The sequence below is a fragment of the Bos grunniens genome, chromosome 25 (genome assembly GCF_055505025.1).
Source record: "Bos grunniens cultivar Pamir isolate PY7600 chromosome 25, Bosgru_T2T1.0, whole genome shotgun sequence".
Lineage (NCBI taxonomy): Eukaryota > Metazoa > Chordata > Mammalia > Artiodactyla > Bovidae > Bos > Bos grunniens.
In genome coordinates this window covers 39,017,290-39,037,527 of record NC_141189.1, presented here as the reverse complement: position 1 = coordinate 39,037,527, position 20,238 = coordinate 39,017,290, and the positions used below count along the sequence as shown (strand labels likewise).

At 46.3% G+C, this 20,238-nt stretch overlaps 2 protein-coding genes across 13 annotated transcripts in view; one reads left to right on the top strand and one right to left on the bottom strand.

The window, feature by feature from the left end:
* Positions 1–6,803, bottom strand: part of GLYR1 (glyoxylate reductase 1 homolog) — a 31,755-nt gene extending 24,952 nt beyond the window's left edge. For all 8 annotated transcript variants that reach the window (XR_015154821.1, XR_015154822.1, XM_086375972.1 and 5 more), the window contains exons 1-3: positions 6,749–6,803; positions 5,660–5,696; positions 4,649–4,728 (exon numbers count right to left, since the gene is read on the bottom strand). Coding sequence is in view for 6 of the 8 variants with exons in the window: in XM_086375972.1 (XP_086232098.1) it covers positions 4,649–4,728; positions 5,660–5,696; positions 6,749–6,786 (155 nt within the window). In the remaining 2 variants the exon portion in view is untranslated. The remainder of the gene's footprint in view (positions 1–4,648; positions 4,729–5,659; positions 5,697–6,748) is intronic.
* A 161-nt stretch (positions 6,804–6,964) lies between these two features.
* The window catches only part of UBN1 (ubinuclein 1), a 33,234-nt gene continuing 19,960 nt past the window's right edge, over positions 6,965–20,238 (top strand). For 2 of the 5 annotated variants that reach the window (XM_086375938.1, XM_086375937.1), the window contains exons 1-7: positions 6,965–7,723; positions 10,973–11,260; positions 14,445–14,531; positions 15,092–15,187; positions 15,522–15,656; positions 16,345–16,448; positions 17,096–17,534. In XM_086375938.1, coding sequence (XP_086232064.1) covers positions 11,012–11,260; positions 14,445–14,531; positions 15,092–15,187; positions 15,522–15,656; positions 16,345–16,448; positions 17,096–17,534 — 1,110 coding nt within the window. In that variant the 5' untranslated portion in view covers positions 6,965–7,723; positions 10,973–11,011. The remainder of the gene's footprint in view (positions 7,724–10,972; positions 11,261–14,444; positions 14,532–15,091; positions 15,188–15,521; positions 15,657–16,344; positions 16,449–17,095; positions 17,535–20,238) is intronic. The other 3 variants (XM_086375941.1, XM_086375939.1, XM_086375942.1) reach the window with 2 other exon arrangements.

Sequence of the window (20,238 nt, the reverse complement as noted above, 5' to 3'; positions counted from 1 at the left end):
CCCTCGCACCACAACCAGAGAAAAGCCTGCACAGCAACAAAGACCCAAAAGCCAAAAATAAACATTAAAAAAAACCCCTCACATTTTCAAACACTTTCATAATTCTGACCCACCTTCCTCTTAATTAAAACTAGACTGTACAGATACCATAGGGAAGAAGCCAGTCTATGAATGATCTCAAACACCCACATATATGTCTCAGACTCCCGGAAACAGTGACCTGAGGGGGGAGAGAGCATACAGGCAGAGGCCACAGGTGAGAACAAGTACACAGTCAGACAGGTATGTTTGCCCTCCATCTGGATTTGGTGAGAAGTACTTAGTAAATAATTCTCGGCCCCCCTCCCACCAGCTTAAACCAGTCACAGAGGCTGAGGATTACTGAGTTGTTACAAGTCCAAGTCTAAACTATTCAGAAACCAAGACACCTCCCCTCAAATGCAAATCAAAAGACCAAAAAGGTCACAAAACAGGTAACAATTTCAGTTAATTATAAGCAATGACTATCATACAGATGTCAACAAAGACTTGCCTATAAGATAAAGAAAATTTTTGTTTCCAAAACTGGACAACATTCCCCAGTGCTGGATAAGGCTCTCAAGCTGCACCACCGACATGGCCAGCCACAGCTTTCCATGCCCGTCTCCACGAGGGGCCTGCCCCCTGCCCCCGGGCGCTCTGCTGGAGCCATGGAGGGCGTCTCACCTGAAGGGCCGGAGCCGCTGCCAGCGCTCTCGAGGATCGCGGCTGTCCAGCTCTGGCAGAAGGACACTGCTGGCTCAGTTCAAACACTGGGGAAGCGGCTCTTACTCCCTGCCTGGCTCAATCCTTCAACCATTATATAGTGTTGGAGGCAGGGAAAGTGGGTCAGTCAGGCGACAAGTGAAAGGGGGATGCTCAGATGGGTCCAACCTGCCGTGCCCCTAATTACGAGGCACAGATTTTTCTACAAGTTACTGATATTTCAGCACTCACTTAGACACCTCACAACCGGCCTCCCACCTTATATCTCGCTTGATGTAAAAAGAACTTCAGGCTGGGACCTCGGACATATTATCACTTAAGTCCTTAAGTTTCCTGCCTCTCAGTTTCTATATCTGTTGAAAAATAAGAACCGGAACAACTACCTTGTTTCCTGAAAGGGCTGTTGTGAGGAGCAGATGTGAAGGCTGCTATACAAAGAGCTGTTACGGACTTACACAGTTTGCCCACAGTATTCTTTGAACTGGTTTGTTTTCCGTGGGTTTTGCACACCTGCGAGCTGAATGAACTCCCTCCATTCTGCCATCCATGGCCACTGAAGAAACTTTGAAACCCTGAGCTCAGTTTCTGCTCTGACGGGCAACCACCTGTTCAAGGTGGGCCCTCATGCACCAGAGATTTAATCCTGGGCTGTGGTCACATGGTGGAGTTATCTTCCCCTCTGCATTTTCATGAAACAGAAAAGGGCTGTGGGCAGTTCCCATGTAGCGACCCAGGCTCAGAGAGTGCAATCGGGCCATCTTGTTAAGTCCTTCCTGTCACAGGGGAGGCTGGCTGGGAAGGTCTAATCCTCTCTTCCTTTTTGTGAGGGGGGAGCAAAGTCAGGAACGAACTCTGTTGGCATCCTGGTGACATCACTCTCAGGTCCTCTCTTCTTGGTTCTCTCTTTCAGTGGGAGAGAAACACAATTTTCTAGGTTTTGGAAGGAAGAATAGAAAAAAAATCAGGTTTCTAAAAGATAGGAACATGTCCACCGAGGTCAGGACACGGTGCCCAACAGAGCCTCCAGGATGTGCAGGAGCAGGCCTTAAGGGGAGGTAGAGTCTGGCTTCTGCCATAGCCACTCACAGCTCTGTCCGTCACAAAGCAGTTCTCACCCCTGAAGTCCACTTGCACTTCCTGTCTGAACTGTATCTCACACAGCCCTCCTTACACACAGTCCTAGACACAGCCCTCCTAAACAGTCACACAATGTTTATTCTACTCACGGTGCCCTTTGTCAAAACACCTGAGGATTTATGGTCAAGTCAGTGTTTCTCTTCTTAAGGTCAATTATTTCATCAATTCTGCTCAGGTTCTTTCCTCAGTTTTTGCTTTTTCACATTAAAGAGTTCTCTCTCACCCGACTTAGTCCCCTTTCCCGATGTTAACTCCATCAGATTCCATCAGGAGCACAGACTAGACAGCACACAGTACCCCTGGCTGGGAACAATGTAGTTTTTCCATAAAGGTGAAACAGTGTAAAAATAAGAAACAAAGAGTAACAAAAACAAAACATCAGCCAAACAAAAAAGGGGGCACAACGTATCATTTTGTGTTCAAAGCCTTTAAGGTCCCAGACCACCCTTCCCAAACAGACCCTCCACATCCTACCCTACCATGGTCAGGGTCCTGTTCTTTCTCTCTCATATTTTCTTTACTTAAAGCCACCTGCTTCTCATCAACTTTTTTGTAACAGATCTAACCCTAACCCAATGTTTGTTGAACACCTGCTCTATGCCAACCAATACAATGAGTAAGTGATGCTACTTTCTCATAACTGTCGGGTAGATTGTTGTCCCCACATGTGGACAAGGACCCAGAGGCTTAAAAGTCAAACAGCCCAAATCACAGAGCAGGTGAAACTGGTATCTGAATATACATCAGGCCGGTAACAATCCAGAGCTCTGTCACCAAAGTAATCTGCTACTAAGAAACAATCTGGAGATTTCGCCTTCAGAAGATACAAAGATTCTAAACTCTGCCTCAATGCTGACCACTAGTTAACTCTTCTCTGGTTAGAGAAGTGCTGGAGATCCTTCCTTTGTTTCCTTTCACTAAGGCAACTGCTTAGCCACAAAAAGTCAACATATTAGTCCCCTCTTAACTTAATGGCTTTTTATGAAGAACAGTATCAAGGAAGTTTAGAAGGCTAAACATACTGTATCTAGCCACTGCTGTGTATGGTGTATCCGCCTGCTTATGAGTCTCCTCAAAGAACTTCTTAACATCATCACCATCACTAACACGCTATTTTCGTGTCCAGAAAGCACATCCTTTTCACTGGCTTCACTGGTCTGCCTGGCTGAGTGCTTGAGTGCTGAGATACACTCAGCTCCCATTTTCTGTGTCCTATTTATACACAGGGACAGTTTATTTTTCTAGACTTTCAGCATGTTAAAAATTATCATAAAAACACAACGGCTTTCAGGTCCCCTGTAAGCTGTTTAACTCTCCACTTTCTATGAGTTTCCATTTGTGTTCCAGACTGGTGACTTCTTCATTTAGCTAATCAAGGTAGGCCAACAATATTGCCCTGCTCTCCTCAAGCACAGGTTCTTTACCTCTGGGAGGAAGTCTTTCTCTGTTCACACATTCAACTTATCTCCCCTGGTTTATGGTATCCTCACTGCCTGGAACACCCCTACTGTTCCTTTCCAAATTCTACCCATCCTCCAGAGTTTGATCCAAATCATGTCTCTTCAAGAAGACTCCTTTGACCCCTGTCCAAATTTCTCCCTGCTGTTCTCGATTTCTCCTTGTTCTAGAATCCTTTATTAATTCCACTCCTTCTACACTTCGTCCCATCTGAAGTGTTTATGTCTTGTTACCTCAGTTCCCAGAAGACAGGGACCATGGCGTTTGCTTTCCCAGAAGTTCTCTTTGGTGTCTGGCTGCGCATTCAGTACTTGTTTTATGCATCCAGATGATCTTTCTCATGACGTGCACAGCACTAGCAGAACATTCCCTCTTCCAGACTGTCTCTGGCTCTCACAGCTCTGGGCCAGTGACTCCCTTGAAATATTGCCACCAAAAGGCTGCTAAGTTGGTTTGAGACAAGCACTGGGGCTGGGTATGTCGGTACATGTGTGTATGGTGAATGCAGACATGCCATGCAAACTCTAAACCAGGATGAGCACTCTGACACAAAAACTTGCTAGTGAAGAATACCATTTATAAGAGATTTTCCTATGGAATATCATATATCACTTTCTACAAGCATATATTTTTCTTCAAACCCAAAGCTACATTTTCCTTTAAGAACCACATATACAAACACAATTACTTAGAGAAATTAAACCATCTAGCTAGAACCAGGCAATCAACTTGATGGAGTGATGAAAAAGCTAAACAAGTCACTGGAAACACGAAAACACATTCCTCCCTTTGCTGCAATTTATTATATGGCCTATCAAAGAATCTCAAATTAACAGTCCTGATTTCAACTCTAGAACACATCTGGTTAAAAAGCTTTACTGTTACAATGCTAGATCAAATCATCTAGTTTTACAAGAACAAGGCTAAACAACTACTTTTATTAAGACAAAAGAAATTTTAGCTTTCACTGTATAACTCATGCCCGAACCACAATGATAAACAGCCATTAAAAGAGAACCAAACAAAAACAAAAGGATCTGCCTGGAGGGGAGAGGCGTTGAGTAAAGAGATGGGAGAACCTATCTCAAAGAGGTGATCACATCTAGAAGGCATCGCCCTATTTTTCAACTGACGTGTGGGAGATAAGAATAACACTTTTTATTTAGGCAGAAACCAGAAGGATATGCCATTTTCATAGACCATGATAAGACTGAATTAGGAGTCCGAATTAGAATATTCACAAAGCAGCTTCAACCCAGGGAAACTCCCAAACATAGGGAAAGTGAAACTCTTCGTGAGTACTACTCACTGATCTTCTGTTCCAAAAAACTTTACAAAGAAGCATTTCTTCCCACGTGGTTTCTTTAAGTCCTTGGGTGGGTTAACAATCTAGAGGATGAAAGAGGAAAACAAAAAGTTTTCTTCCACAGTGATAAGTTGGTAAGAAAAAACATGAAATAAAAGAAATATGTCTTAAAAAACAAAACCAAACACAGGGCCTAGTTTATGTCCAAACCTGGTGCTTTTCTACTGAGATACGTGGAAATGTGCAAATATTCCAGGAGTTCCCAACATCTACTATTTTCTATAGTGTTCAGTAGATACAATATCTCTTTAACTAAAATGATCCTGTTTTAAAAGTATTACTCCCTGCAACATGACCCTGTCATCACTGAAGAAATATACGAGACACTCCTGAAAATTCTTTTGTACAAAGAGTTGAGACAGGTGACAACAACAGTGATGAATAAATCAGGCACTGCAAATGCCATATTGCAAAGACAAAGTCTAAAGACATTTCCTGGGCTCCAATCAGGAATATAAAAACAGAACATTTGGAAAGCTATGAAGGATCGCCTCATGCAAAATGTGGAATGCCAACTTCTGCAGAGATGCACCGGAGCAGCACAGATGGTAAAATGGAAGATTTAAACTTAGTTGGGACAAAAATACTTGGACTTTTCACTAACCTACATTCAGATTTTTTTTCTTCCCGGAAAGTTTATTTTCTTCTCCTTTTGTTCGATTTATGCAAAGCTAAATTCAAGTCATAATGGATTTTCAGGATTAAAAGACTATCAAAAACCACTTCTGAGTCAAGAAATAATAATTCACTGCAGATTAAAAGATCTGGTTTATGTATACTGCCTTTTCTAAATAAACTGATACTAAAGAAAAAAAAAGAAAAACAAAAACCCGTGTGTTATTTAAATAAGCCCAGTTTAACTCAATGCTAGAGTCTGTGGGGAATTCCATCTTACATGCTCCCCCTTCCCAAAGTCAACTTAAGACGTTCTTCATTCAGTAGCAAGACACTCACCTTTCCCGGCCAAGGAGGATACCGGCCGAGTTTCCCCCTAGAGAAAACACAGAGAGTCAGCATTTGCCCTGGAAAAGCAACTCCAGCTCCTTCAACACACTCAACATGCAATTTATTTTTCCTAAACCTCCACCTTCACCCTCCACTGCCAGACTAAAAGCTGGCAACAAGGAATTCTTAAACGTGGCTTCCACAGCTGGGCCCAAGATGCCCAAATTCCTCAGAAACGCAATGCAAAAAAAAAAAAAAAACAAAAAAAAACGAAGACTTCGGTGCGCCAGGTATGTGCATCCTTCTGAAACCACCGAGAGCCATTTGTCTAGAGCCTGCCCGTGACGTGACGGGCGTGGGGGGCAGCTCGCTCTGTAAACACAAGACTTCCCCTTCACAAAGTCTGGTTTAATTCACCAGCCTGGCTTTGACAAAACGCTAAGAGAAGCCCTTCCTCCGGGTCGAAGAGACAGGCTGCGCAGCTCGAGGGAGGCGGCTCCCGTCTCGGTCCGGGCGGTTGTCCGGGACACAGAAGCTGACAACGAGAGGCACCGGTCACTGCCAAGCCTTCGGTTGTAATGGAGAAGTGTTCCCTTCATTTCTTCAAAGCGCAGCGCCGGCAGTCAGCTTTCGACACCCCCGGGCCGAGCCGCCCGCACAGGTGGGTTCCGTCGCGCAACGCGGGTGTCGAAGCGCTTTACCCAGACGAGACGGCCCCGCGGGCTCCCAGGCTCTCCTGCTCTTCCTGGGAGCCCCCCAGCCCAGACCCCGGGGCGAGGAATCGGACGTCCGTGGAAGCCGCGCGGCGCCGGGCACTCTCCTCACAGTGGGCCGCCACGCGTCGGGGTCCGGAGCACTGCTCTCCCCAGGCGGCCTCGGTGCTCGGAGCTGGGCCCACCGCGGCCACCCTCGGCCTCAGTCCCCCGGGGCCAGGCTGCCCCTTCCGCCCGGCTTCACTCCCAGCGCCGGCACCTCATCTCGACCTTTCTCCATGACCTGGAGCGCGTAGAAAGGCCGCCTCGGGGCAGGCCACACACCCCAAGCCCGGGGAAGCAGCTCCCCAGCGCACCGCTGTTGGCCCCGGCCGCCCGGACTCACCACACCAAATCGCCGAGCCGCAGACTCACAGCCGCCATCTTACCACCCAACCACCGCCGACGCACGGGCGGTTGGGAACATCAGGTTGCTCCGGCGCCGCCCATTGGAGTGAGGCGGACCACGTGATAGGGGCCGGCCGTCCCCCCCGGCCACGCCGCTGCTCTGACGTCACCGCGCCCGTCGGGGCTTATTGGCCGGCCGAGCGGCACGTGACCTGGGCGCCGCGGTCTCCGCGCGCCGGATCTCCGAGACTCCCGGCTCCTTTCCCCCTCCCTCCGGCTCGTGACAACGAAGCGCCGCGGTCTGAGGCTGCGGCGGCGGCGGCGGCGGCGGCGACGGTGCGGCCGGCGGAACGAGCGAGGGAGCCGGCCGTGCGGCCCGCCCCGCCCCCGGGCCCTGGCCTCCGGCGCCCGCCCCGACAGCGCTTCCGTTACGGCCGTTAGTCCGGCGCGGGCCCCGGGGCCGGCCGCGTCGGCGCGCCGGTAGCTGCCTTGACGGACTTTGGCGCGGCCTGGAAGCCAGCGCTCCGCCCGCTCCCGGGGCCCCGCGCCCGGCGGGCTCTGCGTGGTCGCTCCCGCGTGACGGACTGGTCCTTCGGGGCGCGCTCTCTAACGGCCGGGGTCTTGCGGGAGCCGCTCCGAGCCTGCTTCCGCGCCGCAAGTTCTCCCCGGGGCGCAGCGCTGCCCGCCGCGAGGTTCCGAGTTGCCCGGCCGACGTGGAGCCGGCGTCTCTCCGCTTCCTCCTGGGCCGGCATAGCCGGCGACCCGCCCCCTCCTCGCTCCGCTCACTACCCCGGGCGCGCGGGGGGACCCGGCCATGGGCCGCGGCGTGGGCCGACCGCCCGCCGGGAGGCATGGCTCGGGGGCCGGCCGCTAGCGGAGCCGCCGCCCGGGCTCTCGGGCCGGCATGAAGACGGCAGCGGGGGGCACGAAAGCGACCCGCGGGGCCGTAGGCTGCATTGCTCCGGGGACAAAGGTGCGTGTCTTTGTCGGGTTCGGGCTCTCATGTCAGTCTTGTTGTAGTTTGACACTTTTGGGGGAAGTTGGGAGCAGGCTGTTTTTTGACAGCAGGAAGGCAGCAGATGCTAAGGCGTAGTTTATCAGTGAGTTAAGACTAAGCCGTTCAATGGGGAAGTGGGGACAGCAGTTGAGCACAGCTATGCCTACACGTCAACAGCCCAGGTAGAAAATAAAAAATTTTTAAGATCCCCAGTTCTAGTTGTAGAGCCCAAAGAACTCAAGGTCGATGTTGACTTAATTTAGAACCGGACTTTTATTGAGCCATCCTATGCTCCAAAAAAAAGGTGGCAGGTCTACACTCTGTCTCCCAAAGGTATACTGGTTGTAAGAATGGGGTTTTAGCGAACTCGCGGCCCGGTTTCTCTTTACAGTCAGCTTCCTCTAAGTACTAGTTTCAGGACAGCTAGTTTCAGGAGCTGTCATTCACTGGTAACTATTTCATGTTGTTTTAGAGACTAGACCGATCTTTTTTAAAGCATATTTAAGTTTCCAGGAAATAAGAAAATTAAACACATCTTCCTAGTTTAAGAACTCTTAATTTTTGAGAAATTTTGAGAAATTTGAGAAATAATGACTTAGTAAAATTCACGAATTGTACATCAGTATCAGACTGGACCCTAAGGACATTTGTGATAGAGCCGGGAACATAGTAATGAGTAAATATATTGTCTAATATTATCTTGGTAGTTCTAGCCAATGCAATAAGACATGAAACAGAAATAGAACATTATTTTTCGGAAAGGAGGAGACAAAATTATTATTTCTGTGATAGGATAGGATAGCCTATTTTGAAAAACAGAATTAAGGGAAAACCATTAAAATAGTTAGGAATTCATTGAAGAGACTAATTACAAAATTAGCATTCAATATTCGGTGGATTTTTCTAAATTTCACCAATAATCAGTTTGAAAATATGATTGAGAGGGTATATAGAAACAACAAAAAGTACCATTCCTTGGAATAATCTGAGATACAAAAGGAGGCCTGAATTTCTTGGATAACCTGGGTTGAGGTTTTTTAAGAGGGGTGCTTTCATTTGTAGAATACTGTGCTTTTATTTAGAATTAAGAGTCAACTCTTACAATTGAGTATTTAAATACTTAAACCTCTTAAGCTTTTTAAACAAATCTTGTTTATAAATCTTAAGAATGTATACATAAAAATAAACATTTTAGGTTTTTTCAAATATTTGAAAAAAATTTTGATTTTTGACAGTTTCAATTAAAGCACTAGTTTAATAGATTCAATTCAGTTCAGTTGCTCAGTCGTGTCCGACTCTCTGCGACCCCATGAACCGCAGCATGCCAGGCCTCCCTGTCCGTCACCAACTCCCAGAGTTTACCCAAACTCATGTCCATTGAGTCAATGATGCCATCTAACTGTCTCATCCTCTGTTGTCCCCTTCTCCTCCTGCCTTCAATCTTTCCCAACATCAAGGTCTTTTCAAATGAGTCAGCTCTTCGCATCAGGTGGCCAAAATATTGGCGTTTCAGCTTCAACATCAGTCCTTCCAGTGAACACCCAGGACTGATTTCCTTTAGGATGGAGTGGTTGGATCTCCTTGCAGTCCAAGGGATTCTCAAGAGTCTTCTCCAACACCACAGTTCAAGTTTAATACGTTAAATTCTCATAAACAATGAACTTTTTAAAAAATAAAATTTCTTTGAGTGTTTTAAACTGCATTTAAAGTTCTATATGGTTGTTCTCCCAAGTACCTAAAACTTCTACAACAGTGAACTCGTAAACCTAAAGTTAAATCTTTCCAAGGCTTAACTCTTGTAAGTCTAATAAACTTACAGATGTAAGTCAGGTCTTTTAAAAACACACTTTCAATTTTATATTTTTCTAAGGATTTCAAATTAATAACCACGAGATGTATTTTTTACTATTAGGTAGACTGAGGTCATACTATCTAAAATTTGGGCCAAGATAAGGTTACATTTTTAAATTACCTACTGGTCAGGCAGGGACCTAGTTAGCACTTCAATTTGACCTTTCTACATCCTCCATTGGTTAATGTGCAGATTCTCTTCATATGGTGGGACTTTGCCTGCTTTTATGAAGACTTTTAGGTCTTCACCTTGAGTTTGTTTCTATAATCCAGTGCATCACAGATGTCGTGGGGGCCTTGAAGTTTCTTTTAGGGGAATTTTTTTGACATCTTAGTGCATGGTGGTTTTTTCCTGCCAAAAACCAACCTGTTTTGCTGCCAGTTGCTTTTCTCCCTAATTAGAATTTTAACTCTTCATTTTTAGATATTTTATTCCCTTAGCTGGTTTTATAGGTCACAATTTTATGGTCACAAAGTGAATATTGCACGTATACACATACCCATAATGTATGCGGATACTGTGCGCATGCTCAGTCGTTCTGACTCTTTGTGACCCCATGGACTGTGGCCTGCCAGGTTCCTCTGTCCATGGGATTTTCCACCCAAGGCTACTGGAGTGGGTTGCCATTTCCTTCTCCAAGGGATCTTCCCCACTCAGGGACCAAACCGCATCTCTTGCGTCTCCTGCATTAGCAGGAGGATTCTTTACCAGTAGTGCCACTGGGGAAGCCCCTGGAACCTCTTTGGCCTGTGATATTTTGTCACTTTGCTGAGGCCCAAATTTGGGTAGTGACAGACTGGTATGAGGAAGTGAGTCCAGCCACACTGCTCTTTAGACAGTGGTCTTAAACTTATCCTGGGGCGGGCAGAGCTTCTATGAACTGATGAAAACTTTGTCGTTGTGAAGAATGGCCCTACATGAAAGTAAACTGCTGAAAATAAAGAGGTTTTAAGAAGGAGATTATTCTCAGTCCGAAGTTTTAAAAAAAGTATATTGGATAAATTAAATGAAAACCAGTTTTCTCTACGTTCCTTTGCAATTCTGAGGATTCTTTAAGGCTGTATCAGCATGCGTTCTCTAGTGTCAAGGATCTAGTGAATATGCATTGGACAAAATGACTGGAAATATGCTAAACACTGATTATCTCTGAGTATAGGATTTGGGATGCTTTTCATATCTATGTGAAGTTTTTTATATTTAAAGTAAATAGTATTTAGGCAGAAAAAAGCAGTAAACGGTAATTAAGATAAATTAACGATGATTCTTGACAGTGAATTTTTTTTTTTTAATTTAAATCTGTAAAACTGAACAGGAAAAAAATCACCATTTTTATCATCTTGGTTTGACCTGGCTCTTGTTTTCAATGTTAACAGAAGCCATGCAGTGACACCCGCTAAGACTTGTTGGTAGCCATGTCGGAGCCCCACAGGGTCCAGTTCACCTCTCTCCCAGGTTCTTTGAATCCTGCGTTTTTGAAGAAATCCCGGAAAGAGGAAGTTGGGGGAGCAGAGCAGCATCAGGACTCGGAGCCGGCCGCGGCCGCTGTTCGGATCACACTCACCCTCTTTGAGCCGGATCACAAACGTTGCCCAGAGTTCTTCTACCCAGAGCTGGTGAAGAACTTACGAGGGAAGGTGAAAGGACTTCAGCCCGCAGACAAGGTACACCGTGGCCCCAGCTCGCTCTGCGGGTCTAATGCTCAGGGTAGTGTGCCAGAAGGGCTCCGGAGGGCGGAAGCAGCATACAAAGGCTTGGCCTCCCCCACAAAGCAAGCTCACGGTCTGCCAGTTTTGCCTCTGGAGGGAAGGGTTAGAATTCTTTCTATAACCATTTTCCTTTTTTAGGCTAGAGAAAATGTATGGCACATCCAAGGCTAATTTGTATTATGGCTAATTAATACGAATAAACACCAGATTTTTTCATGCCAAGGCTATAAATGTTGCATCTTAGTGTGACTAGCCCCTGCCTTTTCCAGAGCTGGAATTTCATGCTGGGCATTACTTTTTTCCGAGGGAATCTCATTGTGCCTAATACAAGGGCAGACAAAAAAAGATACAGACTGCTCCTCTCTTCTAAGCACAGTAATATTCTGGACAGTTTCTTTACTTGGATGGATAGAAACCTATTTTTGTGGGTTTTGTTTTTGTTGGGAGTTTTGAAGTTTTTTTTCCCCTGCCAGAAATGGGCAGCCTTTATGGCTTTTGATAATCAGCTTGATTTCTTAAAATGTTTTTTAAATGATCTGTTTATTTTCCTGGCAGACTTGTTTTACGTTTTTAGTATGCAGCGTTGCAAATGTGTACAGTCTGGAGAGAATAATATGATAAGCCCCCATGTACCCATTACCCAGCTTCAGTTATTACTGATGTTTTGGCAATTCATTAACATTGCACAATTTTTTATAAACTTTTTAACTGAATTATGTGCATAATGAAAGTGCAAATGTGATAAACACACAACTTGATGGACTTTCCACGAATACCCCTGTAACTTGCACCTAGATTACAAAATACGACGTTTTTGGGGCTAATAGAAACCCTCCTTCTTCCCTCCCAAAATATTACCTCAGCCCTCAAGGGTGACAACTGTCCTGATTTCTAATAGCTGAGATCAGTTTTGCATGTTTCTGTATTTCATGTCAATGGAACCATGCAGTTTGAGTAGGAGCTGGGTCATGAGCATTTATTTTAAGCACCTGCTATAAGCCTGTGTGCTCTGCCAGCCTCTGTGGGAAAGGTGAGCAGGGTCCTGTGCTGGCAGCGTTCCAGTCTCTAGACTGGCTCCAGGGACATGGGGGTTGGGCTGGCATGGCTCACAGTGTCTGTCTGGGGTTGAAGAAATCATGCAGGTGCCTGACTCCTATGGGCCATGTTCCTTCAGTCTGGTCTGTGGTTGTGCTCTTTGGGCTGCCTTTGGTCCGAAGGACTACCCACTTTTTTTAGATAAAAATGTGTTTCCTTAATAAAGATCTGATTGATTGAATGAAAGCCATTTCAGTCTGTGCCAGGTTGTATGAGGGCCAGTAGGTAGGCTGAGAAAAAGTAATTTCACATCCATTCATCAACTCTTCTCCAAAGTAGGAACAGTATCCTCTTCCGGAATTGGTGATTTATTTATGGGCTCAAACTAAATCAGTAGGTCAACTGAGATTAGAACTCCAGTGCTCTGATTTCACCTTTTGTGGGGTTCAGATGCCCTCCTCAACTGCAGAAAAATGCGTGGGACTTACACAGAGAACTTCAGATCCAATTTCAGGGGATTCACTTCTGGCATCAGGTTTAGAACTCCTAAATTACCCTGTCTACTCTGCAGCGTTCCAAGCACAATGTAATCTGACACATTTATATATTAACTCACTTAGCACATGTGTCTTAGAATGTTAAGGCCCTGTGCTAGAATGCTGAGGACGAGTAAAGGTGGGGAGGCTGCTGTCCTCAAAGGAACCTCAAAGGAACTTTGCACTCTTGTAGATGTTTTAGGAGAATTACACCTACACAAGTAACAGGAATCACAGTGTGGTAATTGTTAAGTCTGGTACGAATACAGGCCCTGGAGGGCTTGGACAGAAAGGAGCTTACATTCCAGATGCTGTGTTTAGACAGAGGCAGACCTTCATGCATTCAGGAAATAGTGGATGACTGCTGCTTGCAGGGCGTTAAGGAGCAAACATTAAATCCAGTGCTGCTCCAGACGAGTGGGGTTTCTTAAAATTATTTGAACCACTTAGGTTATATGTGATCATTGTAGAAGAAGTAAAAGTCCAGTCTTAGTGTTTTTGGACTCCAAAGTCTTAAGTGTATTTGATACAGAAGTCTTTTATTAAAATTAAGATTCCTTGCCATGGAAGCTTAAGGTCCAACTCTGTAAAATTTGAGAAAAAATAGAAAGGTTTATGGAGTATAAACTTTGGAAAACTGCTTGAAAATATCTGGAGGTAGTATTGAGATTGGGAGGGAAGGGAGATTATTGATCCTTCAAGATAGGCTTCCAAGGAAAAGTAATGGCACGAACTTGGGTTTGACTATCGATAACACTGAGAGAAGAATAAGTTCATACCACTCTTCTAACCACTAAGGTTGAATAGCTGTCAGGAGCTTGTGCTCAATGGGTTCTTAACCTTTCTGAGCCAGTGGCTGCTTTGCAAGTCTGGTTGAAGCCTTTGGACCTTTTCTTAGAATAATGTTTTTAAATGCATAAAATGATTTTTAGTATTACAAAGGAAACCAGTTATATTCGAACGCAGATTTACACGGGGTGAGCATCCCCCGACTAAACTCCCTTTGCCATATTTGGAGCACTATAGGACCTAGTACTGGGAGAAGGCAATGGCACCCCACTCCAGTACTCTTGCCTGGAAAATCCCATGGACAGAGGAGCCTGGTAGGCTGCAGTCCATGGGGTCACTAATAGTCGGACACAACTGAGCAACTTCACTTTCACTTTTCACTTTCATGCATTGGGGAAGGAAATGGCAACCCACTCCAGTGTTCTTGCCTGGAGAATCCCAGGGACGAGGGAGCCTGGTGGGCTGCCGTCTATGGGGTCACACAGAGTCGGACACGACTGAAGCGACTTAGCAGCAGTAGCAGCAGCAGCAGGACCTAGTACTGCAGTGGGTGACTGTAGGTATTTAATCAAGTTCTGTTGAGTCTCATGAATGGGAATTTTACTTTCAAACAAGTAAGGTAAACACGGATGAGGAGGTAACATGTATTTTACCTTGTCTTTTCTGAAAAAGTTGTTTTTATTATACAGTTTATCAGTGTGGAATCAATGAAGGTACAATGAATAGCTTTGTGGGAACTTTTTTGTGAATCTTATTTTTGTGGAATGGTCTCTTTACAGAAGAAAGATCTCTTGGATCCTTTCAATGATGAAGAAAAGGAAAGGCATAAAGTGGAGGCCCTTGCTAGGAAATTTGAAGAAAAATATGTAAGATTTCTCTCTTGGGCAACAGAACAACCTTGTCGGGTGGGAGAGGTTTTCAGACATTTTCATATTCCTTTAGTGGTTTATCTAATCAACACTAATGTGAAACAAGTATAGAGCTTGGAGAGAAGAGAATGAAGTTATTAAACAAATGCGTTAAGGTACAGAAAGTGCATATGGCAGGAACTCATGTGGCGCTAAATGGATAAATAAACATAAAGAGGCTTTTACCCTTAGAATTTATCCTGAGAATAAGTATTTTGATGCAAGGCATATGAGGCCATTTAGTTCTTTCTTCAGTCTTAGGCCACTTTATGCATTTACAAATCTGTCCTATTTTGAAAGGTCTTCAGGGAACAAGGTTTTGGGGGATGTGTAAGAGACTGGTCCTGTGTTTTATAACCTTTAGTCATTAGCTGTTGGAGTTCAAGGCAACAATTAATTCTGTGTATTAAAAAAGTCCTGTGACCCTGGGCCTAAAAATTTGTTTAAAGTTTAGATTTTGTGTTGTATGTTCCTATCACAAGTATAAAAACAAGCATGTGATCTGTTTTAAATTTTAGGGTGGAAAGAAACGTAGAAAAGACCGAATACAGGACTTGATTGATATGGGTTATGGTTATGATGAATCCGATTCCTTCATTGATAACTCTGAAGCGGTGAGTACTTAGTGAGACCACTGAAACCACCGCAAGTGGGGCACCCAGGCCCCTCCTGACAGTGCTGGAGCTGGGCTGGGTCAGTGGGGGTGCCCGTGCAGTGGAGAGAGCTGCTCTGAAGGGACAGGAAGTGACACCTTGATCTGGGCCTCTGGTGATCAGATCTGTGCAACACACCTCCTAACTTGGATGTTGGTGACTGACCGGAAGCATACCTTCGTATGCTGTCTGAAAAGTGACAGAGGAACAGTCACATCTGTTCTGTCAAGATGCACTCGGCACCTGTGGCCGTAGCACAGGCCTTGGAGCTGACCCAGGTTTGTTTCCCTTTCAGTACGATGAGCTTGTTCCTGCTTCTTTGACTACCAAGTATGGAGGATTTTACATCAACTCGGGGACCCTGCAGTTTAGACAAGCGTCAGAATCTGAGGATGACTTCATTAAGGAAAAGAAGAAAAAATCTCCCAAGGTTAGAACATTGCTCGGTTTTGGACTTCAGAAGTGCTTTTTGACATGCCTTTATGAGATCAGTAGGTGACTTGCCCGAATCTGTGCGGTTTAGGATGGCTCAGGAGAGTGGCGGAGAGGCACCAGCTGTGCCGAGGTTGGCGGTTCCCTTCTCACACGTGTGCCGTGACCCTGGAGGCTCAGTCATGGTGTCCGTGCCTGTGTCCCAGCAGGCTCAGCGGGGACTTGCTCCTCGAGGTGGCCCCAGGGCGGGGACGAGGGCAGTGACGGGTGTGGAGTGAGGGACGTGTGCACCAGCTCACTGTATCTCATCTGTGGACATTAGAGGACTTCACCCCAACGAAAATGAGTTAGCCCTAAGATAAGCTTATTTTGAAAGCTATCTGTCACTGCCTGGGTGTTTAAAATGTGAGGTAGGCCCCCACACAGCTCATTTTAAAACAGAAATGGTTCAGGCTGCAGAAGGGCCTCTGTTGCCTCTGGCCTGGGTTTCCTAGGAGCCGCTGTCAGTGGGAATGCTGTCCTGACCTGCAGGTCTGTGGTCCAAGGACTGAGCTGAAATCGTGTGTTCGTGGAGGAAGTAAGACAGCTCTCAGGATGTTCCCCGGGCGGAGAAGGCCAGTGCTGCGTAGTGCACTTGCTCCCGGAGCTCGGGAGCCGTGTAACTGTGCCTTGTCTTTAATTCTCAGAAGCGGAAGTTGAAGGAAGGTGGTGAGAAGATAAAGAAGAAGAAAAAAGATGACACTTATGACAAGGAGAAGAAATCGAAAAAGTCCAAGTTTTCCAAAGCCGGGTGAGAGGCAGCAGCTTCTTTGCTAGGAGGACTCTGCACCGTCAGGGCCGCCCGGCCACGCGCCCACCTTCTCACAGCCTCGCGGGGCCGCGGGTCACGGTGCCACGCGGCCTTGTCAGGGCCCTCACGTGTGTGTGTCGGGCATCAGAGTGCGCTCTGTCCCGCGTCAGTGTTGGCGGGTCTCTGTGTCACTGTGTGGCTGCTGACGTTCCTGTTCTGAGCACCCTCCTCTGCCCCCGATCTCCTCTGTCTCTGTCCCCTTTGTCTTCTCCGGTCCTGCTTCCTCAGCCTCCGTCTCACCCCAGCCGCCCTCCAAGTTGCTGCTGTTCCTGCTTTCTCCCTTTAAATGTCTTTCTTGCCCCTCCTGTTTTTCCAACCTTTTGTTTCAGCCTGGCAGTGGTTTTAAAAAACCCATCGGATGTTTAGCATTTTGTGTTACTTTTTGCTAACCTGTATTCAGTCTCAAGCTTTGGTCCCAGCAAGGAGGAGCTCCGTGTGCCAAGAGGAGGGTGAGGAGTGACGGGGTGGACTTGTGGCTGAGGTTCCCGGAGACCTTTGTGCTGGGAGCGGGGCTGAAGCCCCTCTGGAAATTTCCCTTGCGAGGGGTCCTGCAGTCTTAGTAACCGACTTCTCCCTTTTACTTGCAGCTTTACAGCCCTCAATGCCAGTAAGGAGAAGAAGAAAAAGAAGTATTCTGGGGCTTTGAGTGTTAAAGAGATGCTGAAGAAATTCCAAAAGGAGAAAGAGGCTCAGAGAAAGAGGGACGAAGAGCATAAGCCCATAGCAGTGTCATCAGCGGAAGCTCAGGGCTTGCGGGAATTGGAAGGTGCCTCCGACCCTTTGCTCTCGCTCTTCGGCTCTGCCTCTGACAATGACTTGCTGCAGGCGGCCACTGCCATGGACTCGCTGACGGATTTGGACTTGGAGCAACTGCTCAGTGAGTCTCCAGAAGGAAGCCCCTTCCGCGATATGGATGATGAAAGCGATTCCCTTGGGGTGGGACTGGACCAGGAATTCAGGCAGCCCTCTTCCCTTCCTGAAGGCCTGCCTGCACCCCTGGAGAAGCGCGTTAAGGAGCTGGCTCAGGTATGGTGACATGGAGTGGCTGGGCTCTCCTGGAAGCGATCGGGCGGATCGTTGCTGGTCCGGAACCACTTGCAGCTCACGGCCCAGAGCAGCCCTTAGTCAGTGGGTGCTCCCATTGTCTGCTTTTCTGGGCTTTCTTCCCATCCCAAGCAAGGGCACAGGGTCAGCTCTGCCTGTCCTTTTGTGATTCCTTCACGTTGGAAAATTTACTTTCTTCTGGAGAGATTTTTCTCTCCTCCTTCGTGCCTATCAGACTATCCTTCCTTTTGTGTGACAGATACTCATGTTGGCAGCAGGCAGCTGAGGCAGAGATACGTCTCTTTAGTAATTTCTGAAGGTTTTGAACATTCATAGACGTTTGCAGACATGTTGGGCGTGGGGCATATGCTTAGTTGCCGCTGGGTTTAGTGTTAGGTAGTGATTATAGGTGGAGAAGGGAATGGCACCCCACTCCAGTACTCTTGCCTGGAAAATCCCATGGACGGAGGAGCCTGGTAGGCTGCAGTCCGTGGGGTCACACAGAGTCAAACACGACTGAGCGACTTCACTTTCACTTTTCCCTTTCATGCATTGGAGAAGGAAATGGCAACCCACTCCAGTGTTCTTGCCTGGAGAATCCCAGGGACAGGGGAGCCTGGTGGGCTGCAGTCTGTGGGGTCCCACAGAGTCAGACATGACTGAAGCGACTTAGCAGCAGCAGTAGCAGCAGCAGTGATTATAGGAATCTGGAATTGTGATAAGTAAGAAGGGCTGAACCGTAAGTACTGTCCAACAGCCCCACGTTAAAAACAGTAACGGTCTTTGGAAAATAGCGGACATTCCGCGTGTTTTCCCCCTGGGGATGGGGAGTTGATCTAGTACTAGAGCACTAAGGACTGTAGATTCCGTGATCCATGAATACTGATGATAAGCCAAGCACGGGTCATTAGTTATAGTGTGTTTTAGTTAAAATACCATTTCACCTTGGACATCATGACTTGTGACAACCCTGGGGACACTTACACTCTAGAGCTTCAGTTTTAAACCAGTGACTCTCAGTGTTTCAGAATCTCTGTTGTGTATACTAGTCCTCATATACACTAGGACCAGGGCAGGATAAAATGTTAACAACTTCTGCAAATGATTTTCTCATTTGCAAAAAATACTTGAACATGGCATGTGAAATAATTCAGACGTCTTATTCGGAGCTCTGTTCATCCTTATGGAATGAGCACAGTGTTGTTTGAATGTACCCATTTAAATAAATTATGCCCTGTCAGGATTCAGGATTTGTCTTAACAGGATGTTAAGGGAGAAGTAGTTAAATGGGAACTTGGTGTGTATGAGTTTACTGTCCTATGGTTGCACTCAGAATATATGTTAAAAAAAAAATTATCTCTTCTTTTCAATCTTGTGGTTTGTAATCAGATTATCCTGTAGATTCTGAAAGCCTTGAGTCAAGTCAGATGTGTGTGGCAGAGGCCAGTCATTCCTTAGAGGAAAGTTAAAGTGGCTCTGTATGCGTCTCTGCTTCTACCACAGGGGGTGTCCTAGTCTAATAACTGAGAATCATTATTGCATTTTCTTGGGAAGGATGGACAAGTCTGGTGGAAACAAAGCGGCATCATGTGGAACAGCGTTGGGTCGTGATGTGAGAAAACCTTACTTTGTGGAGTCCGTCAGGTGGACGCCGAGCAGGCTCTCCTTCCTCAGGAATTGCCGAGTCTCGGTCGTCTTTCAGGCGTGATGGAGACAGGTCAGGAGCCCATAGGTAAGGTAGGCTCAGGTCCTGGTGAGGAGGTGGTGACGAGATGTCACTGTACTGGCTTGAACATATATTCACGTGTGAAACTGTTACTTAAGTCATCACCTGGCCCTTCAGTGCCAGCATTAAGAAACGGGAAATTGGGAAAATCCTGCCACTCTGAAAACTATTTTCAACTCACTCTCTTTTCTAGCCTCTGTGTATATGTTTTTATGCAGTTGTAATTGTAGTTGTGAATAATTGTTTTCTGCTCTTTTCACTTAATAAATATTATTATAAAGCCCTCATTATTTTTAATGATTGCATGACAAAGAAGGCTTATTTTAGAAAGTGACTTAACGCCGCTGTGTAGGCTCCCGGCGCTGGGGGCACTTGGCGCCGCCTGCACGTGTGCACAGGCACTCTATCCCCAGGCCCTGCTGTGAGAGTCGCTGGCAGAGGTTCCTCCCAGGGAAAGACGCCTGTGTACACAGAAATTACACATGATTTTCAAAAGTCACGTGTGGATCTTTGGATCATTAATAAGAAGCCCTGTCCTAGATTTTGAAGTGGACATTATTTTTTTTTTAATTTAAATTAAACTTGGTGTGTATAACTAACATGGGCAGTGTTTATGTTTCTCACTTTATTTTTCACTCCCTTCTTTTTCTTTTTTCTCTCCTTGCTTTGTTTTTGTGATACTTTGTTGAGATTTTAAATCTTGGCCCTAGGGGGTACATGTATCAGTTTCTACTGTGTCTAAACCCACTCTACCCCACCCCACAAATGTGGTGGCTTTCAGGCCGCCTTCAGCTGGTAAGATAGCTGGGCATTGGGACAGCCGGGACAACAGGGCCTCTCCCGTCTCTCGTTCTGGGCAGGACAGTCTCGCGGTAGTATCTCCAGAGGGTGAAGGTGAAAGCCAGCAGACCCTCAGGCCCTAGCCTTGGAGGTGGTGTGCACCTCTGCTGCCCTGTGCTG